Genomic DNA, 26,620 nt, shown 5'->3' with positions numbered 1-26,620 from the left:
AGCTTCTGGCCACACCCATTCTCCTTGGCAGGGGTTTGGGGGGCCTCGCCACAGCTGTGATGCCAACCAGATCCTACACATCTGGCAACTTTCAGGGGCTCAGAAAGAATTCAGAAAGATTTCCTGGCCACCCCAATGTGCTGCTTGGAGCCAAACTCCTGGAAGGACACCTAACCAGGCTCTCAAAGTCCTCTGGCCCCAATGTTAGCCCCCAGTGACCTTGGAGCCAGGGATAGAGTGGTCACTCCAGCCCCACCTGGCTTTTCCTGATGTGCATTATGGCTGCAGTGGGGACAAACCATGGCCCCAAACCTACCCCCCTCTGTCCAGATGTCAAGGCTAAGAAAGCATACGTCTGTTTCTAAGTCCTTCCCACCGTCAACAGAACACGTGATCACAGTCTTCCCAGTGACATAGATCTGTGTGCCCATATAGCAGGTAGTGACTTTGTGAGCTCACAGTGTGAGACTGACCTGGATGAACTTTTAAACACACCCACAGCCATATTTTAGTGTCAGGCCAGAGCAGCATAGAGTTTAGTGCTCTGGATTACTGGTTCCTTCACTAGCCAGCAGCATGAACTTAGAGAGATCTGTCTACCTCTTGTGCCTCAGTTTCCTCATCTGTAAAATGAGATACAATAGTACTAACTTCATGGGATTGTTGTAAGGTTGTTTTGTGTTTTTTTTTTTTAAGATTTTATTTATTTATTTGAGAGATAGGGAGAGAGAAAGAGCACAGGCAGGCCAGGGGCAGAGGGAGAAGCTGACTCCCCAGTGAGTGAGGGGCTGGATATGGGGTTCAGTCCGGGGACACTGGGATCATGACCTGAGCCGAAGGCAGATGCTTAACCATTGAGCCACCCAGGGATCCCAGGATTGTTGTAAGGTTCAAAGGTAAAGTCTTAGCAGAGTGCCTGGTATTGAATTAGTGCTATATTATTCGTATTGTTTAAATGTGCACTAATGAAATGAATGTGTATTTACGAATGAAACTCATTAATGAAATGAAAGCTGAAATTTTCACAAGCTATTCTGATACTAAATGCACATTTTTTTAAATTAATTAAAAGTATTTTTTTTAAGATTTTATTTATTTCACAGACAGAGATCACAAGCAGGCAGAGAGGCAGGCAGAGAGAGAGGAGGAAGCAGGCTCCCTGCTGAGCAGAGAGCCTGATGCAGGGCTTGATCCCAGGACCCTGGGATCATGACCTGAGCCGAAGGCAGAGGCTTTAACCCACTGAGCCACCCAGGCGCCCCCTTAATGCACATTTAAATGGTAATGATAATCATATAATATTATTGTTCAAGATGAGTTCAAGTTAGAAAATTACTTTATTTAAAGAAGAATGTTAAATAAATATGAGTCTAGCCAGATCGCTGATATGGCAAAACAGTGAAGATAGGATGTAAGTCATGGCATTTGGGGAACATCAGTCTATATATTATTGTATAAGACAGTGTCATCATCTACTTTTCTTATAAATATTTGAAGTGTCAAAAAGGTATAGAGACTCATATGTGGAAAATCCATATACCACCACTTATGTTGAGAAAATATTAACATATGATGGAGCTCCTCGGAAATGCTCTCTCTCTCCCCCCAGTTGAGTTACTTTATGGCTCACCAACTGGGGAGGGAATATTTATGAACCACAAGATGTATAACTAGCAAGAAATTGCCCCTTTTCTCTGCTCAGTCTAAAGTAAGCTCCAGAATGTAGTTTGTCCTGGAGAGACACCCTGCAAGGGTGTGTGTATGTGGAGGGGGGCTGTGGCATCCCAAGAATCCGGTCATCACTTACCAACACCGGTGACATAGAGCAGGGCTTGGACGGGGTTGATCTTGGGTCCATAATATGAAATCTGAACCTAAAAGACAGAGCAAACCATGAAGGTCTTTTCTTGGTCATTCAACAAACACTAACTGGACTCCTGCTCTGTGCCAGGGCAGGGTGAGATGCTGAGGAGACAAGGACGAGCAAGAAGTGGTGCCAGCCTATAGAAACACCCCAACTGGTGTGCGTGAGGGGGCAAAGAACTCAAATACCTATGATACTTAGATGAGGGTCCTGTGGGAGCCCAGAAATGGAAGGGCTGAACCAGCCTGGGTGGTATCAGGGAGATGCACCCTGAGAGACGAGTCGGAGCTCAGCAGCCAGAGACATGGTGGAGGGGGCATCAGTGGGAGGGCACTGGCTGTAAGCCACAGACACTGGCGCCAGCAAGCAGAAGGGGTGGAGAGGACCTGCAGAACCAGATCTTGGAAAGGCTGGAGCCTGAGCCTTCTGGGGATCTGGACAGTGGGAACTTTGGGGAGCTGGTCTCTTCAGCGCTGGTGAAGATCAAAAAACACCAACCCTTACTGCCCAGGGTTTGAAATCCAGGAAGAGTGGATCTGACTGACCCACCCTGACCAGGGGAGGGCAGAGCACCAGGATGGACACTTTGAAGTGAAAATGGCAAAGGGGAGTTTCCCCAATGCAAAACCAAAGAGCCAGAAGAAGAGGCTCTCCTGAGGGGATAGAATGAGGGGTTGGGGTCTGTCCTGCGGGGAGTGGGGATCCAGGGAAATGTCACAGCCACCATCACCTCATGTCTAGACCATGGCACCAGCCTCTAGTCGACTGCCTGGATCCAGTCTACTCAGGACACTGCGGCCAGCAGGGCCTTTCTAAGACAGATGCAAACTTGTTATTCCCTGGATAGTAGGTTTTCACTGGCTTCCTGTTGCCCTCAGAAAGTGACGTCCCTGATGCCAAACTCTCTAATACTGGCTACCTCTGTCCCCCGATTCCATCTTCACCCTCTTTTCTTGCCATACATCTCTTCCCCAGTTTCCCCAGCACATGCCTGACCATGTCCTCCTCTAGAGTGTGCACACAGGCCACATATCCCATATAGAGTTCTCACTCTGCTTTCCCTCTCTTACGCAGATCATTCCTACCTCCTTCAGCTTGCCACTTCTTGCAGGAAGTCTTCTTTGGTTGCATATACCACCACTTATGTTGAGAAAATATTAACATATGTATTTATGTTACATAATACTTTGAGGCTCAAGTTCTATGCTCCTATAGTAGGCAAGTACTCTCTGTCCCAAGGGAAGACTGAATGGACTGTCCTGCTGGAAACAACTGCTCATTGGCCCAGATCCCTGTGGGAACCCCAGAGCTTATCTATAGTCAGAGGGGTGGAGTGAGTTGAGTGGTGGTCCCCCCAAAAAATATGTCCACATCCGAATCCCTGAAACCTGTGAATGTGACCTTATTTAGAAAAAAAAGGTCTTTGCAGATGTAGTTAAGGGTCTTGAGATGAGATCATCACGGATTATCCAGGGAGACCTTAAATCCAGTGACTAGGGTCCTTATAAGAGTGAAGCAGAGGGAGATTTGACAGCGTGGGGAGGGGGAACAAGACCATAGAAGCAGAGACTGGAGTCTAGGAAGCTGAAGGAGGCCAAGAACTGGTTCTTCCAGAGCCTCCAGAAGGAGTGATGCTCTGAAGACACTTTAATTTTGAACTTCTGTTCTCCAGAGAGAATACATTTCTGCTGATTTAAGCCAGTAGCTTCTGGTCATTTGTCCAGCAGCCACAGGAAGTGGACATGGACCAGAACTTCCCAGGGCTACCTTAGCACTCACCACCACTTGTAATGACTTACCTGTATTTTACTCATAGGCTGTAAGCCCCATGCAGGCTGCAACCTCACCTGTCCTGTTCCCTTCTCTATCCCCAGTGCCTGGCAGTGCCTGGCATGTAGGAGGTGAACACTAAACATTTGCTGAATGGATGAATTTAGTAAAAACCCGGCTTCCATAACCCTCCAACATCCCTGTATTGTCTGCCAGGATTCCATGGCTGGAACGGTCTCCATAGTATCCAGAAAAGAGGACGCTCTGCCAGGGTGGCGGCTGTGGGTCAGTACGGGGTGGACCATGAGCAGCTGACCTGCTGCCACTGCTGACCTCCTCCCACACATCCCACCCCACGGCTGCCACACTCACCTTCTGGTCACCTGTGCTACTGCTGGCAGCTTTCATCCTCAAGCTCACTTCCAGGCTAGGGTCCAAGGACCACTTGGAGGAACCTGTGGTATTCTTCTTGGCTGGAGGGCTGTGGGCAACATCCACAACCACTCCTGGGGACGCATTGATGCTGAAGGACGTGTAGCCCGTGGGGGCAGAGCTGTGGAAGAGACAATAGGGAGGAAAGAGGGGCTCAGTGAGGGGGGCATGGCCCTCCACTGCTCTCCCAGCATTCTTCCCTTTCCCCCCAGCAACAGTAAACCCCACATGGTAGCCAGTCGACTCTAGCCATGGAAATGAAGCACTGTGAGGTTATTGGTAGGTAGCAAGAAATAAAAAAGAAATTTTCCTGACCTGAAGAGGTTACACTTGGGCTAGGAGAATTGCAGAAAGATGGACACACAGAGCAGCACAAACTGCTGCTTCTGACATACGGCACACCGGTGCTCTGAAGGACCTTCCTCTTGCAAAACAACTAGATCGTGATTAAAATACACTTTTTAGAGCACTGCTGAGGTCATGAGATGTAAGAGAGATCTCCAAGGACTCCCTTCTCTGTGTGCATCCACACACACATACACACCATGGAGGTTATATTGAGGAACACTGAAAACAAAGAGGAGATATTAAAGATATCCAGAAAGAAGAGTCAGGTCACCTATGAAGGAATTACTATTAGATTAAAAGCAGATTCCCCAATAGCAACAACAAAATCCAGAAGACAATTGAATAACATCTGCAAAGTATTTTGGAAAAAGTATTTTACTTTGAATTGTGTACCCCACAAAATTTTATACATATGCATATATATGTATATATATATATAAATATAAATAAAGATTTTTAAAATTTATTTGAGAGAGTGAGAGAGAGAACATGAGTGATGAGGAGGGATAGACAGGGAGGGAGAAGCAGACTCCTTGCTGACCAGGGAGCCTAATGTGGGGCTTAATCCCAGAACCCCAAGATCCTGACCTGAGCTGATGAGAGATGCTTAACTGACTGAACCATCCAGGTGCCCCAATAAAAAACTGTACAAATAAAAATACCAAAAAGGTAAAAACAAGTCCAAATATATGTATAATCAAAATAAGTATCAATGTATCAATGTTATCAGTTAAAAGAGAGTTTTGACTATAAAGAAACAAAACTCAGCTATATGAAATTTGTAAGAGGCATACCTAAAATATAAAGATCCAGAAAAGATGAAATTTAAAGGAAAGGAAAAACATACATTAGGCCAATACTGACCAAAAGAGGGTTGGGGTGGGTATATTAATATCAGATAAAGTTAATTTTTAGATTAAAAAAAAACACTATTAGCAATAGAGAGGAACACAACCTAATAATTTAAGGTTCAATTCACCCAGAAGATATTCTAAACTTGTATGCACCTAATAACATAGCTCCATATACATATAAGGCAAAACTGATAGAAATGCAGGGAGAAGTTGACAAACCCATCATCACAGTTGAAGACTGCAAGCCTTCTTTCTCAATCAACAATAGATTAAGCAGACGAAAAAATTAGTAACAAAATTAACAAGCTTGATTTGTTACGCATATATGGAATTCCTTGCTCCACAACTGGTAAATATATAGCGCACATGGATCAATAAAAAAACATTGATCTCATAGTTAGCCATCAAAGCAAGTTGCAGCAAATGTTAAAGGATAGGTCATACACAGCATAGGTAGCACAGTCTTTGATCAGAATGTGACTAAGTTAGGAGTCATTAATATAAAGTCCATTTTTAAGCCCCATACATTTAGAAATTTAAAAACCAGACTTATAGATAATTTATAAGTCAACGGACAATTAATGGAAATTAAATAATAATACTTAGGATTGAGCAATATTTAAAATACTACATTTCAAAACTTTTGGGGGAGCTAAAGGTGTTGCTTTGTGCCTTAAATGCTTAGATCTTCAAAAAGAAGAGAAAAGTTAAAAAATAAGTATATAGGAAAAAACAGAAAAACCGAATAGAATGTAATCTCCCAAAACACAGAAAATAAAGATGGTAGAAATCTGTGAAATATAAAACAAGTAAATCAACAAAGCAAAAAGAGACTAATATGGTAAACTTCTGTCAAGATTGATCAAGGGAAAAAATAAGAAAAATGAAAAAAAAATCCCTACTGGAAAGGCAGATTATTTTGTAGATAGTTGGTAAAAGGTAACAGAACCCCACAGCATGATGATCTGTAACATCCCCTCCAAATTTTAAACCCCAAATTAAAAAAAAATACTAAGAATTCAATAAGGCAGATAGTAAGGTGGAGAGGCAAAAATCAGTTGCATTTCTGTACAGCAGCAGTAAATAGTTAGAAAAATAATTTTTATAAACCGATATATAATTTACATTAGAAAAAAACACTGTAAAGTACCTAGGATAAATCTAACAAAAGATATGAAAGGATTTTATGGAGAAAACCAAACCTATTGAAAACATTAGAAAAGACCCAAATTAATAGAAGGAAATAACATGGAATTCCAGGACATTTCATGGAACTTGACAAGTGGATTCCAGGAGTGACATGACAAACCAAGGGACTAACACAATCAAAGTACTCTTTAAGGAAAAGAAGCAAAAGGTAAGGGACTTGCTATACCAGGTATGAGTTACCAGGAAGCTATGGATGGTGCTATAATGGCTCAGGCAGGGACAAATGACAGATGTAACTTAAGAGAGATCCTCCCTGAAAGGTGAAACCTCCTACACTGTTGGTGGGAATGCAAACTGGGGCAGTCGCTCTGGAAAACAGGTTCCTCAAAAAGTTGAAAATAGAGCTACCCTATGACCGAACAATTGTGCTACTGGGTATTTACCCCAAAGATACAAATGTAGTGATCTGAAGGGGCACCTGCACTCCAATGTTTATAGCAGCAATAGCCACAGTAACCAAACTATGGAAAGAGCCTAGATGTCCATCAACAGATGAATGGATAGATGTAGTATATACATACATACATACAAACACAATGGAATATTATGCAGCCATCAAAAATGAAATCTTGCCATTTGCAATGACACAGATAGAACTAGAGGGTATTGTGCTAAGTGAAATAAGTCAACCAGAGAAGGACAAGTTTCATATGACCTCACTGATATGAGGAATTTGAGAAACAAGAGAGGATCATAGAGGAAGGGAGGGAAAAATGAAACAAGATGAAACCAGAGAGGGAGACAAACCATAAGAGATTCTTAATCTCAGGAAACAAACTGAGGGTTGCTAGAATGGAGGAGGGTGGGAGAGATGGGGTGGCTGGGTGATGGACATTGGGGAGGGTATGTGTTATGGTGAGCACTGTGAATTGTGTAAGACCTATACCCCTGAAACAAATCATACATTATATGTTAATTAAAAAGAGAGAGAGAGAGAGAGATTCTCCTTGACCTGTGGCTGAAGTGATATTGTAAATAAGCAGGCAAAGGGAAGATTATGTAACAAATGGTGGTAGAACAATTGCTCACTCATAGGGAAAATAGTTAAATTGGATAAATAATTAAATCGATCCCATCCTCACACCATATACAAAAAAAAAGCTCCAGGTGGATTTAAGGCTTAAAAATGAAAAGAAAAAATTTGAATTTTTTAAAAAATAGATTTTATTTTTTAGAGAAGCTTTAGGATCACAGCAAAATTGAGTGGAAGTTACAAAGATTTTCCATATATCACCTGCCCTCCACCACCATGCACAGCCTCTCTCATACCACTGTAGTGGTACACTCATTAAAATTGATAGGTCTATCATAATCATCCAAAGTCTGCAGTTTACATTATGTTTTGCTCTTGGTGTTGTACAGTCTATGAATTTAAACAAATGTATGCATGGTGACATGTATCCACCATTACGGTATCATACAGAATAGTATCATTGCCCTGAAAATCCTCTGTACTTGTGATTGAGTTCCAGTTTCAAAGCATTATGGTCCAAGAATATGCAGGGAATAGTCTCAATCTTTTGGTATCGGTTGAGACCTGACTTGTGACCCAGTATGTGGTCTATTCTAGAGAAAGTTCCATGTATGTTCGAAAAGAATGAGTATTCTATTGTTTTAGGGTGGAATGTTCTGTATATATCTATGAACTCCATCTGGTCCAATGCATCATTCAAAGCTCTTGTTTCTTTGTTGATTTTCTGCTTAGAGGATCTGTCCGTTGCTGAGAGTGGAGTGTTGAGGTCTCCTACTATTCGTGTATTATTATCAACATGTCTCTTTATTTTGGTGAATAGTTGGCATATGTAATTGGCTGCTCCCATGTTGGGGGCATAGATATTTACAATCGTTAGATCCTTTTGTTCGATAGCCTCTTTTAGCATGATATAGTGTCCTTCTGTATCTCTAACTACAGTCTTTAGCTTAAAATCTAATTTGTCTGATATGAGAACTGCTACCCCAGCTTTCTTTTGAGGTCCACTGGCATGAAAAATGGTTCTCCATCCCTCCACTTTCAGTCTGGATGTATCTTTAGGTTCAAAATGAGTCTCTTGTAGATAGCATATGGATGGGTCCTGTCTTTTTATCCAGTCTGCAACCCTGTGCTGTTTCATGGGAGCATTTAGGTCATTCACGATGAGAGGGATTATCGATAGATAGGATTTTATTGTCATCATGTTTCCTGTGAAGTCTTTGTTTCTATAGGTAGTCTCTGTAAATTTCTGCTCTATGTCACTCTTGGGGGTCTTTCTCCTTTTATAGAAACCCCCTTAATATTTCTTGCAGGGCTGGCTTTGTGGTCTCATATTCTTTCAGTTTCTGCTGGTCTTGGAAGCTCCTGGTCTCTCTGTCCATCTGAATGACAGCCTTGCTGGATAAAGTTTCCTTCAAAATCCTAGAGGAGAACATAGGCAGTAACCTTTTGACATAGGTCACAGCAACTTCTTTCAAAACACGTCTCCAAAGGCAAGGGAAACAAAAGTGAAAATGAACTTTTGGGACTTCATCAATATGAAAGGTTCTGCACAGCAAAGGAAACAGTCAACAAAAAGAAGAGACAACCCATGGAATGGGAGAAGATATTTGCAAATGACACTACAGATAAAGGGCTGGTATCCAAGATCTATAAAGAATTTCCCAAACCAAACACCCAAAAAACAAATAATCAAGTCAAATAATGGGCAGAAGACATAAACAGACACTTCTCCAAAGAAGATGAATAAATGTCTAGCAGACACATGAAAAAATGTTCATCATCATTAACAATCAGGGTGATTCAAATCAAACCAACATTGAGATACCACCTTACATTAGTTAGAATGGCAAAAAATTGATAAGACAAGAAAAAACAATTGTTGGAGAGGTTGTGGAGAAAGGGGAACCCTCTTACACTGTTCGTGGGAATGCAAGTTGGTGCAGTCACTTTAGAAAACCGTGTGGATTTTCCTCAAAAAGTTAAAAATAGGGCCAGGCTCTCTGCTCAGCAGGGAGCCTGCTTTCCGCCGCTGCTCCGCCCCCCACCCCCGCCCTCCTTCTTTGCCTGCTTGTGCTCTCTCTTTCTCTCTCTGTGTCAAAAAAATTTAGGGGCACCTAGGTGGCTCAGTGGGTTAAGCCACTGCCTTCAGCTCAGGTCATGATCTCAGGGTCCTGGGATCAAGTCCCGCATTGGGCTCTCTGCTCAGCAGGGAGCCTGCTTCCCTCTCTCTCTCTCTATCTGCCTGCCTCTCCATCTACTTGTGATCTCTCTCTGTCAAATAAACAAATAAAATCTTTTTTAAAAAATTAAAAAAATCTTTTTGGGGCGCCTGGGTGGTTCAGTGGGTTAAGCCGCTTCCTTCGGCTCAGGTCATGATCTCGGGGTCCTGGGATCGAGTCCCGCATCGGGCTCTCTGCTCAGCGGGGAGCCTGCTTCCCTCTCTCTCTCTCTGCCTGCCTCTCCATCTACTTGTGATTTCTCTCTGTTAAATAAAAAAAATCTTAAAAAAAATCTTTTAAAAAAAAGTTAAAAATAGGGCAATTGCACTACTGGGTATTTACCCCAAAGATACAGATGTAGTGAAAAGAAGGGTCATATGCACCCCTATGTTTATAGCAGCTATGTCCACAATAGCCAAACTGTGGAAAGAGCTGAGATGCCCTTCAACAGACGAATGGATAAAGATGGTGTGATCCATATATACAATGGAATATTACTTAGTCATCAGAAAAGATGAATACCCAACATTTGCATCAACATGGATGGGACTGGAGGAAATTATGCTGAGTGAAATAAATCAAGCAGAGAAAGTCAGTTATCGTATGGTCTCACTTATTTTGTGGCACATAAAGAATAACATGGAGGACATTAGGAGAAGTAAGTGGAAAATGAAGGGGGTAGAATCAGAGGGGGAGACGAACAATGAAAGACTATGGACTCTGGGAATTAAACTGAGGGTTTTAGAGGGGAGGGGGTTGTACAGGTTGGGTGAGTCTGGTGATGGGTATTAAGGAGGGCATGTACTGCATGGAGCACTGGGTGTTATATGCAAACAATGAATCACGGAACACTACATCAAAAGCTAATAATGTACTCTATGGTGACTAACATAATTTTAAAAGTTATACCAAAAAAAAAAAAATCCTCCATGTTCTGCCTATTTATCCCTCGTTCCCCCAACCCCTGCAACCGCTGATCTTTTACTGTTGCCATAGTTTTGTCTTTTTCAGAATGTCCTATAGTCAGGATCACATGGTATGTAATCTTTTAAAAAATTATTATTATGTTATGTTAGTCACCACAGAGTACATCATTAGTTTTTTATGTAGTGTTCCATGATTCATTTTTTGCATATAAACCCAGTGCTCCATGCAATCTGTGTCTTCCTTAATATCCGTCACTGGGCTCACCCAACCCCCCACACTGCTCCCTTCTAAAACTCCCAGTTGTTTCCCAGAGTCCATACTCTCTTACGGTTCATATCCCCCTCTGATTTCCCCCTCTTTCATTTTCCCCTTCCTTCTCCTAATGTCCTCCATGTTATTCCTTATGTTCCACAAATAAGTGAAACCATATGATAATTGACTTTCTCTGCTGGACTTATTTCACTCAGCATAATCTCCTCCAGTCCCATCCATGCTGATGCAAAAGTTGTTCATCCTTTCTGACGACTGAGTAATATTCCATTGTATATATGGACCGCAACTTCTTTATCCATTCATCTGTTGAAGGGGATCTCAGCTCTTTCCACAGTTTGGTTATTGTGGACATTGCTGCTATGAACATTGGGGTGCATATGGCCCTTCTTTTTACTACATCTGTATCTTTGGGATAAATACCCAGCAGTGCAATCTCTGGTCATAGGGAAGCTATGTAGTCTTTTCAGATTGGCTTCTTTCTTACTAATATCCATTTTAAGTTTCCTCCATGCCTTTTTATGGCTTGACAGCTCATTTCTTTTTAGCACTGAATAACATTCCATTGTCTGGATGGACCGCAGTTTTTTATCCATTCACCTACTGAGAGACTTCTTGGTTGCTTCCAAGTTTGGGCAATTATGAACAAAGCTGCTATAAATATCAGTGTGCAAATTTTGTGTGGACATAGGTTTTCAACCTCTTTGGGTAAATACCAAGGAGTGCAATTACTGGACTGTATGGTAAGAGTATGTTTAATTTTGTAGGAAACCACCAAATCGTCTTCCAAAGTGGCTGTACCATCTTGCATGATCACCAGTGGTGAAATGAGAATTCATGTTCTTCCATATCCTCTCCAGCATTCGGTGCTCTCGGCGTTCTGGATCTTGGCCATTCTAATAGGTGTGAAGTGGCATCTTATGGTTGACTTAATTTGCATTTCCTGAATGACATATCATGGGGAGCATCTTTCCCACATGCCTACCTCCCATCTGTGTATCTTCTTTGGTGAGGTGTCTGTTAAGATCTTTAGCCCATTTTTCAATTGGTGGTTTGTTATTATTGTTTTAAAGTTCTTTGTATGTTTTGGATAACAATCCTTTATTAGATATATCTTTTCTTAATATTTTCTCCCAGTCTGTGGTTTGTCTTTCTTATTCACTTGACAGTCTTTTTTAGAGCAGAACTTTTAAATCTTAATAAAGTCCAACTTATCAATTCTTTCTTTTCTTTTCTGGATTATGCCTTTTGTATTTTACCTAAAGAGTCATTGCCAAGGTCATCTAGAGTTTCTCCTATACTACCTTGAGAATTTTATAGTTTTCTGTTTTACATTTAGATCTGTGGCCTATTCTGAGTTAATTTCTGTGAAGGATGTAAGGTCTGTGTCTAGATTCCTTTTTTGAATGTAAATGTCCAGTTGTTCCAGCACCATTTGTTGGAAAAAACTTTTTTCCCATTGTATTGTCTTTGCTTTTTGACAAGGGTCAGTTGATTATATTTACGTGGATCCATTTTTGGTTCTCTATTCTGTTCTATTTATTTATTTCTCTATTCCTTTTCCAGTACCACACTCTCTTGATTATAGATTTATAATAAGTCTTTATAATATAGTTTCAACCCTCCAACTTTATTCTTCTCCTTCAAAACTGTTAGCTATTCTGAGTTTTTTCCCTCTCCATAGAAACTTTAGAATCAGTTTGTCGATATCCAGAAAATGGGATTGCACTGAATCTATACATCAAGCTGGGAAGAACATCTTGGCAATGTTGAATCTTCCTATCCTATTTACTTCTTTGATTTCTTTCATCAGGGTCTCACCATTTTCTCATATAGATATTATACATATTTTATAGATTTATACCTAAGTATTTAATTTGGGGAGTAATTAAGTATTTAATTTGAGGAAGTACAAATGTAAATGGTACTGTGTTTTTACTTTTCAAACTCTACTTCTTTGTTGCTAGTAGGTAGGAAAATGAAGGACTTTTCTATATTAACATTATTCTATAGCATTGCCATAATTGCTTGTTAGTGTTTTTGGGGGGAGGGTTAGGGGTTTTTTTGTTGCTATTAATTCATTTGGAGTTTCTACATAGATGACCTTGTCATCTGCAAAGAAAGATAGGTTTATTTCTTTCTTTCCAACATTAGTATCTCTCTTATTTACTTTTCTAGTCTCATTGCATTTGCTAGAAATTTTAGTATGATGTTGAAAAGCAGTAGTGAGTGGAGACATCTTTGCCTTTCTCCTCATTTTAGTGGGAAAGCTGCAGGTTTCTCACCATTAGGTTGATGTTATCTGTAGGGTTTTTTGTTGGTAGACTGTCAGGTTGAGGAAATTCCCCTCGAAGTTTACTGAGAGTTTTATCATAAACAGGTGTTTGCATCTTTTAAAAGAAGATGACACAAGCATCTTTATGTCCTTTCTTAAACAAGGCATAAAACCAATAAACATTAAAGAAAAGATTTTAAATTCAACTAGAGGAGAATAACTTCTGTTCATCAAAAGACACTATAAAGAGAAAAGACTTAGCATAATCTACAGAGAAGATATTCATGACATCAAACCAAAAAGGTTTAGCACCTAGAATATGTGAAGAACATGGGTGAATCAATATGGAAAAGATAACTCAATAGAAAAAAAATAGCTAACAATATGAACAGGTATTCAGAGAGGCTGCAACAGAAAAGGATGACAAACATGTGAAGAGTCACTCCATCCCACTCATGAGTAAGGAAACAAAAATATCCAGGCCAGAGCAGGACAGGGATACTACCCTGACTGGACTGGTGAAAAATAACACTGTGGACAGTTCAAAGGCAACCCTAACACACTGCTCAGAGGAATGTGAACTTTATCACTCTGAAAAACAACTTGGTGTTCTGTTTGAAGTCAAACATCAGCCCGCCCCAAACCCAGCAATCCACCGCAAGGCGGACACCCCAGAGCATCCCTGGCACGTGTCCACCAGGAGACATGTCCGGGATCGTTCAGAGCAGCACTTTCTATAACAGTGATTGACCCACAGACAGTGGAAGGACTAGAGCATCGTAGCAGATTTAGACCATGATGGAGGCTCCCCAGAAAGGCAGAGCTCACTCCCCAAGGACGCAAAGATGTGTGTTAGAATTGTGTTTTCTGTTTTTATTCTTGCCATAAAGTTCTTAATCTCTGTATCAAAAGCTACATGTATTCCTTCTAGAGAATTAGGAAAACACAGGAAACCTCTGTGAGAAGGAAACCTCAAAGATGGTCTCCAGTAATCCCCACCTCTGGTGCTCACGCCCTTGTGTAAATCCCTCCTCAGGGAGGGTGGAAAGGGCCTCTAGAGGGCCTTCTGGCCAAAGGGAAAAACCAAAGGGATGGGTTGTCATGTCTGTGATAAGGTTACAAAAGACCCTTTCTCTGTCCCCCCATTTCTCTTCCTCTCCCCCCAACCTTGGCTTCCTCACTTGATGGAGCAAGCCACCAACAACCATAAGAGGGGGGCCTAGAAGCAAAGCCTGCTTCAGCCAAGCCTCAACGTGGCTATAACCACACGAGCACCTTGACCCTGACCACTGAGGCCCGAGGCAGAGGACCCAGCTAAGCCACGGAGGAGTCCTGCCCCACAGAAACAGTAAGATAATAGCCACTACTGTTTCAAGCCACTGGGTTTGTGGACTATTTGTCCCATGGTGATCTTTAGCTAATAGAGGTCTAACAAGGAAGACAGGAGGAGAGGGGCAGACAGAGAGGAAGGAAGGAAGAGAGGAAATGGAGAGAGGGAGGGAGGGAGGGAACGAGGAGGAGGGAAGAACTGCCTAGAAGAAAATGGAATATTACCACTTAGGGAATATTACCATTGATGGACATTTTGATTATTTTCTTTCAGGAGACAAATTTTTAGTCTGTTTTGAAGGATCAAGAAGTAGATGAAAAAAGAAACATATTTCCCCTAACACTCTCCCAGTCTCTGTTCCCAGATTTCCTCTCATGTGTTACCCAGTCCCCTGCCCCCACCCCTGGCCCTCACGCCATCCACACAAAGTCAAGCTCAGGTTCTTAGCCTTCAAGGACAGCGAGCATTTACAGAGCATTCACTCTGCTCCAGGCCCCGAACATGTTCTTTCCACACATCAGCTCGTTGACTTTTTACCACCAACCTTCTCTCCATCTCACAGGTGCTGGACTGAGGCAGAGGGCTGAAGACACCTCGTCAAGGTCAGCTTTAGGCATTGCGCGTCTCTGCGCCATGGGTCGGCATGGTGCCAGTGCCCTTCCTTCATGCGTGCCTCCTCTACCTTCTCTCCATACTGCAGTCACTCTGAGCTCCTCGTGCCACCCCTCACCTGCCCAGATGTACGTGTCCGTGCTGTGTGCCAGACCTTGAGCTGGGGGAACGGAGGATGGGGTGGGGGCAAGCTCTGTGGTCCCAGGGGCTCCTGGCTAGGAGAAGGGCAATTTCCTCAGCCAGAGGATCTGCTGTCCCATTGTGGGCTCCCCCAAGTCTTCCTTGACAAGGTCACCATGCCACATCTACTAAACTCCACTAGTGGGTGTCCCTGCCACCAGGATTGGACCTGGAATGTCTGTTCTTTCCTTTGGCTGTTTTCCAGACCCTCTCAGGTCTCCAAACAAGGGACTTTCAAAAACATAAGGGAGTTTTCACTCTGCGTGGTGGGGAGCAGCCATGTGTACTGTTGTGAGATAATCCGGAGCTGGTCTTCCAGTGATTTCTACCAGCCTCTGCAGAGCCAGCACTGAGAGCTTGAGCCCCAGACAAGTGACCACATCCCTCCAACTCCTGAATCCAGCAACTCCCTCCCTATGACCCGAGGCTGGACAGAACTTAGCATCTGCGACGCTCGCCTTCAGTGGCTCACACAATCCTCACAGGGAGGGGGACTGCTCTGAGGACACTCAGCATGCCTTATGTGGTTAACATCCAGCACGGATGTTAATGTTCCCATTTTACAGGTGGGTAAACTGAAGCTTAGAGACATCCATGCTCCCCGCTGTCACACTGAGTAACTGTCTGCTGAGAAGGAGACCCTGGAAGGAAGAGGACGAGCCCCCTGAGTGCAGCATCAGGACGCCCACCATCTCCCATGGTTGGAGACTCCAGACCCTCCCCACCCACAACATTCCGGGCCTTCCAAGCCCTCTGGAAGCTGCGTGAGCTCCACCAACCAGGCAGCGGGGCCCAACAAGGCCAGTGCCATAACACTCAGAGGCCAAGCGTGCTAGGGAAGCAAGTGAATTTGGGGTCAGGCAGTCCTGGGTTTGAATTTTCTGGCTTGGTCATCTTGAATTTGCATGACCTTGAAACCTCGGTTTACTCATCTCTAAAATAGGCTCATTAGACATCACGGACCGAAGGACCTGGCACATAGTAGCCAGGGTCACGCTACCTCCCTGACTCCAGCCACGAGCATCAAAGAAAGCCCTCGACGGGTTTCAATATTTGTCTCAGGTCTGTGGGATTTTGTTCGAGTAAAATCAACATGCTTCTCATTACGGGATGAGTACTTCCCAAATGTAGACTGAAAATCACAAGTGGCAGCTCTGGAAGAGGTTCCCACACCCCTGGGCCTGCTCCTGCCTCTGCAGCGCTGTCTTTCTACCACCCCCCCCGGGGGGGGGCTCTGAGCCCAACAGCAGAGGACACGGCTCCGGCAGGGGCATGGGGCACGTGTGTGCTGGGAGGAGGTCAGGGGAGCACAGCTGGGGAGGAGGCAGTACCAACCCCATCTGTGTTTCCAGAAGGGAATTCAGGCCACAGTCAGCGTGGTGGCTGGCCCTGGGCTGCTGTTAAGGTGGACGGGAAGTGAGGGGTGGGGTCCCAGAGCCCGGTTTGAATCCTGGCTCCCTCACCAAGAGCTGTGTGGCTTTACGTGGTTACTGGACCTCTCAGAGCCTCAGATTCCCCTTCTGTAAAATGGGAATAACAGCACTGCCTGCCTCCTAAGGCTGATGACTGAGTCCTGTGTAGGCAGTGGGGTGGAACCGGCAGCCATTGTCGTGGGGGATGGGCAGGGCGTGGAATATCTCACGGAGGGAGGAGCTCACTCCTGGAAGAGTCAGTGGCCTCAGGTGGCATGAGTCTCTCTTTATCCTTCACCACTTGACCTCTCTGTCTCCTGCCTCCTCGCCACAGCTCCAGACAGCCCCCCAGAACTTTACTGCTACTCCACCATGGCCCGGGGTCAGGCACTCAGTGACGCTTGGAGAAAATGTCCCAGACACTCCTGTGGGCACATACTAGGACCACTGACGTCCAGACTGGGTCGGAGGAAGCCCGGGGCGGCCACTATGATGATCGATAATGACACTGACCATGCACACTTGCTGAGCGTCCATAGACCATTTTGTGTCACTGGAGCCTGGCGCAGGCCGGGCACATAGTAGGTGTGCAGCTGGTATTTGTTGGGTAAATGGATGCATGGGTGGATGAAAATCCACCAGCAATACGTCCAGCTCTGCGCTCAGTACTTCCGCACTCCCACGGCCTTTCCCATTCAATCCCTCTAACCACCCTATGGAGTGGGTATCATCCCCATTTCACAGATGAGGGACCTGAGGCTCAGTTGGCCAAGGCCAGCCAGCTAGCCAACAGCAGGGACACGTTTCCCGCCCCAGCCTCTCCCACCACACATAGGTTATTCCGCACCCGTGGAGGGAGGCTTGGCTGAGAGGTGTGTGTGTGGGAGGGTAACGAACTGCACCGTGAACCATGTGTGGGTCATGAAGTCCAGGGCCTCACCTTCCTTCCACGGCACACCTGCTGTGTGACCTTTGGCAAGTCACAGACCCTCTCTGAGCTCCACTGCCTCAATGGTGAAAGGCGAAGGTCCTGCTTGCCCTGTGATAATTCACCTGTGGTGAGGCCTTGGGGAACCCTCGCCTGGAATCCAGCACATCCCAGGACCATGCAAGCCTCACCCCTCCTGCATCTCCCCTGGCAGCAGCTACAAAGGCTGCAGCCTAAAGCCTGAGCCAACCCCACGTCCTACGTCTGCAGAACCTGCTCATCCAGCATCGGTGGGCCTGTCCCCCGCCCCCAGAATGTCCCTGCTCACCCGTAGACATCCAGCTGAGTCTCGGTGCCCAGCACACACACGGCATGGGTGGGCTGCTCCGGGGTCACGTGGATCACCGCACCCTGGGCCATAATCCCGCCAGCCCGTCCCTCCAGCTGCAGGAAGCCCCTTGGCTGGTTCCTTTATAGGGCCCAGCAGAGCCATGAGTCAGCACCTGTGGTTTACAGGCTCCTTAGCCCCTCCCCACTCAGATCCCAGGGCGTGTACTCCCGCTGCTCTTCCTGCCCAGGAGCTGCCCCTCCGACCCGCATGAACGTCAATGTCAGAATCACGCCAGGCTGGCTCTGTTAGTCTCCTGGGAAGGGTCAGGGGCTCAGGAAGCCTCGAGTGCAGGTCTGGGTCCTCACGTCACAGCCCCCTGCATGCCCGGGGCCCTGAACACCTGGGTCCATCCAACATGGGTGTCAGAGAGGAAGAGGCGAGAAAAGCAAGGAGCTCGGGGGATCGTGGCAAGGAGGTCACCCCTGAGCTACGCACTCGAGGACCGAGCTGGCTTGGGACCCGTCTCCCCAGGCTGGACCACCCACGTGACAGCGCACCTTCTTGGGTCTGTCCTGTGCACCAGGCAGCTCTCTCTGCCCCTCCCGTGGACTCACCCACTGAAGCAGGCCTGTGGGGTAAACACTATCAGTCTTCCCCACCTGGTCCTCGAGACAGCTCTTGGAGGTTGGAATCACTATGATTCCCATAGTACAGAAGAAACTGAGGCACAGAGAAGCCAAGTAATACTTCCAAGATTCCACAAAGCGTAGAGTGGGCGTCCGGGCCCCAGACCGCCTTCTCAAGGCTCAAAGCCCGTCTGCTGTGCCGGCAGGTGATGTGGCCACGTGACCCTCTGGTGTGTCCACACAGCTGGCCTTAATAAGCCCACTTTCTCCAGCTGGGCCCAGGGTTAGGACTCCTCTGAGTTTCGGATGGAAGCCGGGGAGGGGGCTGTCCACTGCCAGACTTGAGAAGACCCTCACCACCAGATCCAGTCATCCTGGGGATGGGAGGGTGAGGCCCAGGGGGCAGTGGTGTGCCCACTGTCACACGGCAAATCAGCTGCAGGGCCGGGCTCTATCCCAAGCCTTAGGTCTCCTGGTGTGATTTTCTATTTTTCCTTTTCCCCCCATTTTTCTTCAGCATTTTGGGGTTTACACTGTCTATGAATAAGCCACAGAGAGAACAAGCCCAAAGCAGTTTTATTAATTCAACAAATACTTCTTGCTTGCCTACTGTTTGCCAGGCCCTGTTTGGGGCACTGAGGATGCAAAGCGAATAAAGCAGACAAATAATTCTGTCTTTGTGGAATGTTTTTTCCTTTAATAGAAAGAGACAACAAATAGGCAATAAATACAATAAGTGAATTACATAGTATATTAGCATTGTGGAAAAACGAAACAAGAGGGCGTGGGGTAGATTGCCATTTCAAATAGGGTGGTCAGAAAAGAGGACATCTGAGCAGACTTGAGGGAGGTGACAATGTGGGGGGACAATATTCCAGGTTGAGGAAAGAGTGCAACTTGTGCAAAGGCCCTGAGGCAGAGACATGCCTGGAACATGATTGGAATCCAGTAGAGGAGGGAATGGGGAGGGAGGGCAATGCTAGGAGGTGGAGGGCAATGCTAGGAGGTGCGGAGCCAGTCACAAAGGGCCTTGCGGGTGTTATGAGGTGTCGCGGCTGGCGCGACAAACCGACCAGGGTCGAGAGGGTAAGAGGATGGTGAAAAGAAATTAAGAGACAAAGAGATGGGGGCAGGAGGAGCACCAGGGAGGATGTCCAATAGTGCCAATTTTATTCAAGGCTGTGAGGCATTATATAGCTAACAGAAACAATCATAAGAAATTATCTATTTTTAGCTGATTACTAAAGAGTTTGCAACATGCACAGAAAATCCTTCAAGCTTTCCCATTATCTGTTTCCCAAGCACCAATAGCAGACCTTCTAGCGCCAGATGTACTGACTTCAAGGCCACTCAAGACATAGTTTGTGTAAGCACAGCACAGTCTTACAGTGGTGTAGTCTATAGCCTGTGCAAGGACAGCAAGGACCAGCCAAGAATTTCTGACCCCGGCCAAATCGTCTCTATCTGACTAGCAAACCTGTGGGAAGTCACGTAGGCGAGCACACAACACAGAGCACAGACGCTTTCTCCGTGCTACTCGACTTCATTGACCTTAGCCTTTTGGTCGGCTATTTAGCCTTTAAAGGAGGCACAAGTCAGGGCCTGGTTTGGTCCTCATCTCAAGCCTTAACGTGGCCTCCCACAATGAGGACTTTGGCATCTACCCCAAGTGATAAGGAGAGACACGGGGACATTTTGGGCAGAGGAGGACCACGGTCTGATCTCTTTGGCCGCTGCGGGAGAATCAGCCACAGGGAAACCAGTGAGGAGGTTGCTGCTCTCTGGCAGGTGGTAGGTGATGGGGCCAGGCACACAGTGCTAGCGTGGAGGAGGTGAGAAGCAGTCAATATAGCCAATAGGATTTGCAGAGGGACCTGACTGGGAGGGGGGGGTGGGCATCAGCAAAAGTGAGGAATCAAGTTCTCCAAGGTCCAGGGAGGCCTGAACCTGAGGAGGGATGGAGCTGGATACAGGTGTGGGGGAGAGTTGAGGAGGGAATGGCTGCAGGCAGCGGTGTGGCTGTCTATGAGAGTCTGTTGGGGACACCCTATAGGCCATTGGTTGGACACATGGTTCTGGAGTTGGAGAGGATCAGGCTGGGAATGATAAATCTGTGGGCTGTCAACATCTAGAGCTCCCCTGGGTGGATGGAGAAGCCCCGGGGCCTTCGACCAGAGACTGAGAAGAGCCACCTGCAGGAAGGGAACTTTTCATAGGGTCATGTCTTCGCCCACACACAGGAAGCAAAGCCTTTTTGCAGACTCACATGCTTTGGCGTGGCAGGGCAGAGAAGAAAGGCTCTGCGGTGGGCAGGGAGCCGAGGGCAGACAGACCTGTGGGAAGCCTGGGTACCACCTGCACCTGCATCTCCAGCTGCATCATTGTCCCCGCTCCCTGTCTTAGATCAGCTGCATAATAAAACAGCCTAGGCTGCGGCCTTCAACATCAGAAATGTATTTTCTCACAGTTCTGCAGGCTGGGAGTCCTAGATCATGGTGCCGGTACAGTGGAATTCTCGGGGGACCGTCCCCCTGGCTTGCAGATGGCCGTCTATGCCTTGCATGGTGGGGGTGGGGCGGAGAGGAGAGAGAGAAACAGACAGAGTTAGTTCTCCGGTTTTTCTTTAGGGGAGCCCACCATCACGACAGAATGCCTATGGCCCCCCTCTCCAAAAACCACATGGGAGGGGTCAGGGCATCAACTTGGGAATTTGGGGGGAGCATGATTCAGTGTGCAGCACTGTTGGATGCAAAGGCTGTTTGCACGTTTCTGAGATAGAAACCACATTGTGATGCACAAATTGCATCCAAATCCGGGCCCCCTAGTGGCTCAGTTTGTTGGGCGTCTGACTCTTGGTTTCAGCTCAGGTCATGATCTCAGGGTCGTGGGATCGAACCCCGTGTTGGGCTCCATGCTCAGCACAGTGTCTGCCTGGGATTTTTTCTCCGCCTCCCTCTGCCCCTCCCCCTGCTCGCTCGCGCGCTCTCTCTCTCTCTCATTCTCCCTTAAATAAATAAATGAGGGCGCCTGGGTGGCTCAGTGGGTTAAAGCCTCTGCCTTTGGCCCAGGTCGTGATCCCAGGGTCCTGGGGTCGAGCCCCGCATCGGGCTCTCTGCTGAGCAGAGAGCCTGCTTCCCTTCCTCTCTCTCTGCCTGCCTCTCTGCCTAATTGTGATCTCCATCTGTCAAGTGGATAAAATCTAAAAAATAAACAAATAAATGAATATTTTGGGGAAAAAAAAAAACGACAACAAGTTTTTTTTCCTGAAATTTGTTACAGCTTATCATTACGCGTGTGTGTGCGTGTTTAACACCCATAATGGCAGGGCTTCCACGGGTCTCAGCTGTGTTTCCGGTGCCTTAGATAGCTCCTGACTCCTAGTAGGTGCTCACTAAACACTATGACTGAAGACCAGAGTGTTCTCTGGCACCCAGCCGGGCCCTGAACCCCAAGGCGGGGCCCCTGAGGACAGCTCCCTGCAAGGATCCCTCAGAACCCAGCCTGGTTGTTACTTCTTGGAAGGCATTGAACTTGGGTGATTTGGGAAGCAAACTGTCTGGTACAAGAGCAGCTGGCCCAAGGCCCAGGCCAGAAACACTGCAGGAAGGGGCCCCTCTCCCCCCCGGAAAGGCAGAATCACTGGTGGGGCTGCTCAGTGGAGGAAGCGAGGCTGTGTTGGGGTTGCCCAACTGCCCTCCAGCACCTGAGCGGATGCCCCAGCCACTGGCCTGGATGTATGCCCTTCCTCCAGGAGATTGTGATGACATCATTTTGGGAAGAGACACTGGCATCGGGACTCTCCCTGAGCCCCCGAGACTGGGTGTAGGGCTGCATGGTGTTTGGAGTGGATGGCTGAGCTGTTCTTCCACGGACAGCGTTCAGGTCATTTACGTAGCTCTTCACTCAACAAATACTTACCAGAGCCTCCTAAGTGCCTGGCACTCTCTTAGAAGCTAGGCTGGGTTTTATTTAAAATAGATTCACAAGGACCCAGGGTGATAACAGAGACCATAGTCTATTACTACGTGCCAAACTTGTCACCAGGTCCTTGGCGATATTATTTCCAATTATCAAGATAACCCAGTGGGCAGGACTTATGATCTCGTTTTTAAAGAGGAGTAAGGCACCATGTTCAAGGTCACCGGGCTCCTGAACAGGTTTCAAACCCATCTTTCCCTAACATGCTCTGATCCTTGCAGCAATGTGGATGTCTGAATTACACTCCCCCCACTTTCCAGGTGAGGAAATAGAGTCTTAAAAGGCTTACATAACTTGCCCAAGGTTACGCAGACCAGAAGTGGCGACACTTGGGTCTAACTTGGTCCCTTGTCCCACTCTGCCTGCCACGCAGCTGCCTCCTGATCAGGTCCCTTGGCTGATGAGTTCTGAAACCCCTTCCAGCACAAACCCCCCACCCAACTTCTCCATAACTTCAAGCAGAAAAGTGGGCGTGTGTCTAGATCATCCAGATTGGGAGAAACTGGCAAATCTTCCCCTCCTACTAAGGTTTGTCTAAGTACACGTGCAGGTAGTGGTGGGGTGGGGGTGGGGTCCTTGCTCCCTCTCTCTTTGCTCCCCCAGCTCTGTCTGGCCCAGTACTTCTCTGCTTTCCTTCACAGAACCCTTGTAGGCTCTGGAAAGATTCATGGACACACAAGGCAACATCATGACTGGCGTGTGCCAGGCCCCACCCTGCACCATTGTTACTGTACCCATTCAGGCGGACCCCACAGCAGCTTGATGAAGGGAGGACACCTGCTAGTCATCCATGGTTGAGCACTATGCCAGGGAACAGAGACAGGAGGTGCGACACAGGTCTGTCCACATAGATCGCCTGCAAACGTCCACGATGCCATCTTTCAGGAAAGGAAGGGGATCCAGCCAGATGAAGGTCAGGGCATCCTAATTCCTTTTCTGGAGCTGGCTTCTACCCTGTCTTTGATCCCAGGTGTCCACCTTGCTTCTCCAGCACCCAGAATTTCTCTTGGGGACCATGAAAATGTCAGCACCCCAAAAGCAGGGACTTTCCTTTGTGTTCCCTGCTATACCCCTAGTACTAGAACTAATGTCTGGGGCAGAGAACAGGCATAGGAAATACTGTATTGAATTGAAAACTGTTTATTTTAAGATACGTCTTTTGCTCCATCAACCATTTGTTGAAAGGACTTTCCTTCCTGCTTTGAATTGCCTTGCAGCTTCGTCAAAAAATCAGTCGGCCATACTTGGGTGAGCTGTTTCTGGGTTCTCGCTTCTGCGCTCTTGATCTAGGTGGCTATCCCCCAACCAAGCACAGCCTTGATTATCGTGGTCGCATCTTGAAATTGGGTGAGCTAATTGCTCCCACTTTATTCTTTTTCAAAAGCATTTTGTCTGTGACAGTTTTTTTTTGTCTTTCCACATAATTTTATTTTTATTTATTTTTTAAAAAGATTTTATTTATTTATTTGACAGACAGAGATCACAAGCAGGCAGAGAGACAAGAAGAGGGGGGTGGGGAACCAGGTTCCCTGCTGAGCAGAGAGTCCAATGTGGGGCTTGATCCCAGGACCCTGAGATCATGACCTGAGCCGAAAGCAGAGGCTTAACCCACTGAGCCACACAGGTGCCCCTCTACATAATTTTAGAATAATCTTGCATGTATCTGCAAAATCTCACTGTGATTCTGGCAGTCACTGCATTAAAACCTGGATAGTGATTTGCAGAGGACTGACACCCCACTACACTGTGTTTTCTAACTCATGAACACAGCACCCCCTACGTATCTTGAGTTTCCAGCATACATTCTAACCCTTGCACATGTTTTGTTAGATTTCTACCTAAGTGTTTCATTTTAGCGGAGGGACTATAGATGGTCTTGTCTTTTTATTTGTTTTTCAGTTTTATTTATTTACTTTAGAGAGAGAGAGAGAGAGAGAGAGAGCACCCATGTGGTGGGGAGGGGCAGAGGGAGAGGGAGAGAGAGAATCTTAAGCAGAACCCCCCCCCGCCCCGCTGAGGACAGAGCCCAGTGCAGGGCTCAGTCTGATGACCTGAGCCAAAGGCAAGAGTTGGACTCTTAACCAACGGGAGCCACCCAGTTGCCTCAGTCTTGTATTTTTTTTTTAAGATTTTATTTATTTATTTGACAGACAGAGATCCCAAGTAGGCAGAGAGAGAGGGGGAAGCAGGTTCCCCGCTGAGCAGAAACCCCGATGCGGGGCTCGATCCCAGGACCCTGAGATCATGACCTGAGCTGAAGGCAGAGGCTTAACCCACTGAACCACCCAGGCGCCCAAGTATTAGGAATTCTACCTCTAGGAAAATAAATGAGAAAGTAGTCTTACTCAAAGACAAATGCTTACTCGGGATTCATACTAGCCAAAAATGAGAGTCATGGTCGATCAAAATGTGAAAGCATTTGGGAACGGATAGGAAAATGAAGATACCTCCATTTGATACCATGTCAAAGGATTTTATGATCATGTGACAAATACCTCTTGTATTAAGCAAAGAAAAAAAAATCTGCTACCAAAGGACGTGATCTGTGTAATGGCAAAATCAATAAATGCGGGTGGTCAAGGTGATCAATGCCCATGGAAAGGACTTAAATGAAGCATGATTTGCTTTGCATACGTCTCTTACAATTTAAGTGTATGAACGGAAGAAGAAAATCATATACAGGAGAGAAAGTTGTCTGAGACTTCTAACGTGAAAAAAGGTGCTTGACTGTATGTGTTTCCCTTTGTAATTCCGATCCCAAGATGCATGGGCAGAAGGGTTTGGACTTCTGTTCTTAGAGGCTGGCATTGATGATCTTGTTCTCTCCTCTGTGTAGGGGACGTTGTCCTTCAGCATTGATTATTGGTGTCCGGTGTGCTGCTCAACCAAAACCAATGTAATCCACCATGTAATAGACTAAAGAAGAAAAATCATACCCTCGTATCAATGGAAGCCAAAAGAGAATTTGAAAAAAAAAAAATCTAACAGTCATTCATGATTAAAACTCTCTGCAAATGAAAGGTCCCCTGGGTGTCTCAGTTGTTAAGGGGTGCTTGGGTGGCTCAGTGGGTTAAGCCTCTGCCTTCGGCTCAGGTCATGCTCCCAAGGTCCTGGGATTGAGCCACGAATTGGGCTTTCTGCTCAGTGGGGAGTCTGCTTCCCCATCTTTCTCTGCCTGCTTGTGATCTCTGCTGAATAAATAAATAAAATCTTTTTTTAAAATATGCAAATTAGAGATAGGGAGGCACTTTTTCAGCCCAGTAAGAGCATCTACAGAAGAAATCTACAGCTAACAACATACTTAATTGTGAAAGACTCACAAGATTGAGAACAACACAAGAATGACCATTCTCACCATTGTTACCCAACCTAGCGCCAGAAGTTCTAGCCAGTGTGATAAAGCAAGAAAAGAAATAAAAGATGTACAAACAAGGAAGGAGGGAATGAAAAGGCCTCTAACAGCAGATGCCATAATTATCTATGTAGAAAATCCCAAGGTATCTACCAAAAAAACCTTCCTAGAACTAGTAATTGAGTTCAGCAAGGTCACAGAATAGAAGACCAATACATAAAAATGACTCATATTTTAATATACTAGCAATGAACATGTGGATACTGAAATTAAAAATACAAGACCAGGGGCACCTGGGTGGCTCAGTGGGTTAAACCTCTACTCAGGTCATGATCTCATGGTCCTGGGATTGAGCCCTGAATCAGGCTCTCTGCTCAGCGGGGAGTCTGCTTCCCCCTCTTTCTCTGCCTGCCTCTCTACCTACTTGGGATCTCTGTCTGTCAAATAAATAAATAAAATCTTTAAAAAAAAATACAAGACCACAGCAACTGGGTGGCTCCCGTTGGTTAAGAGTCCAACTCTTGCCTTTGGCTCAGGTTGTGATCTCAGGTCATCAGACTGAGCCCTGCGCTGGGCTCCGTCCTCAGCGGGGGTTCTGCTTAAGAGTCTCTCTCTCCCTCTCCCTCTGCCCCTCCCCAACACATGGGTGCACACTCTCTCTCTCTCTAAAGTAAATAAATAAAACTGAAAAATACATAAAAAGACAAGACCATCTACAGTCCCTCTGCTA

The 26,620-nt window shown here is 46.0% G+C and overlaps 1 protein-coding gene across 1 annotated transcript in view; it reads right to left on the bottom strand.

The window, feature by feature from the left end:
• The window catches only part of PADI4 (peptidyl arginine deiminase 4), a 37,131-nt gene extending 19,096 nt beyond the window's left edge, over nt 1-18,035 (bottom strand). The window contains exons 1-3 of the mRNA XM_044236293.1: nt 17,932-18,035; nt 4,007-4,187; nt 1,808-1,874 (exon numbers count right to left, since the gene is read on the bottom strand). Coding sequence (XP_044092228.1) covers nt 1,808-1,874; nt 4,007-4,187; nt 17,932-18,023 — 340 coding nt within the window. The 5' untranslated portion in view covers nt 18,024-18,035. The remainder of the gene's footprint in view (nt 1-1,807; nt 1,875-4,006; nt 4,188-17,931) is intronic.
• Nucleotides 18,036-26,620: the final 8,585 nt, after the last annotated feature.

The sequence above is a fragment of the Neovison vison genome, chromosome 2, assembly GCF_020171115.1.
Source record: "Neovison vison isolate M4711 chromosome 2, ASM_NN_V1, whole genome shotgun sequence".
In the NCBI taxonomy this organism is placed as follows: domain Eukaryota; kingdom Metazoa; phylum Chordata; class Mammalia; order Carnivora; family Mustelidae; genus Neogale; species Neogale vison.
The sequence above is the reverse complement of the archived record's forward strand: the minus strand, read 5'-3'. Positions and strand labels throughout refer to the sequence as shown.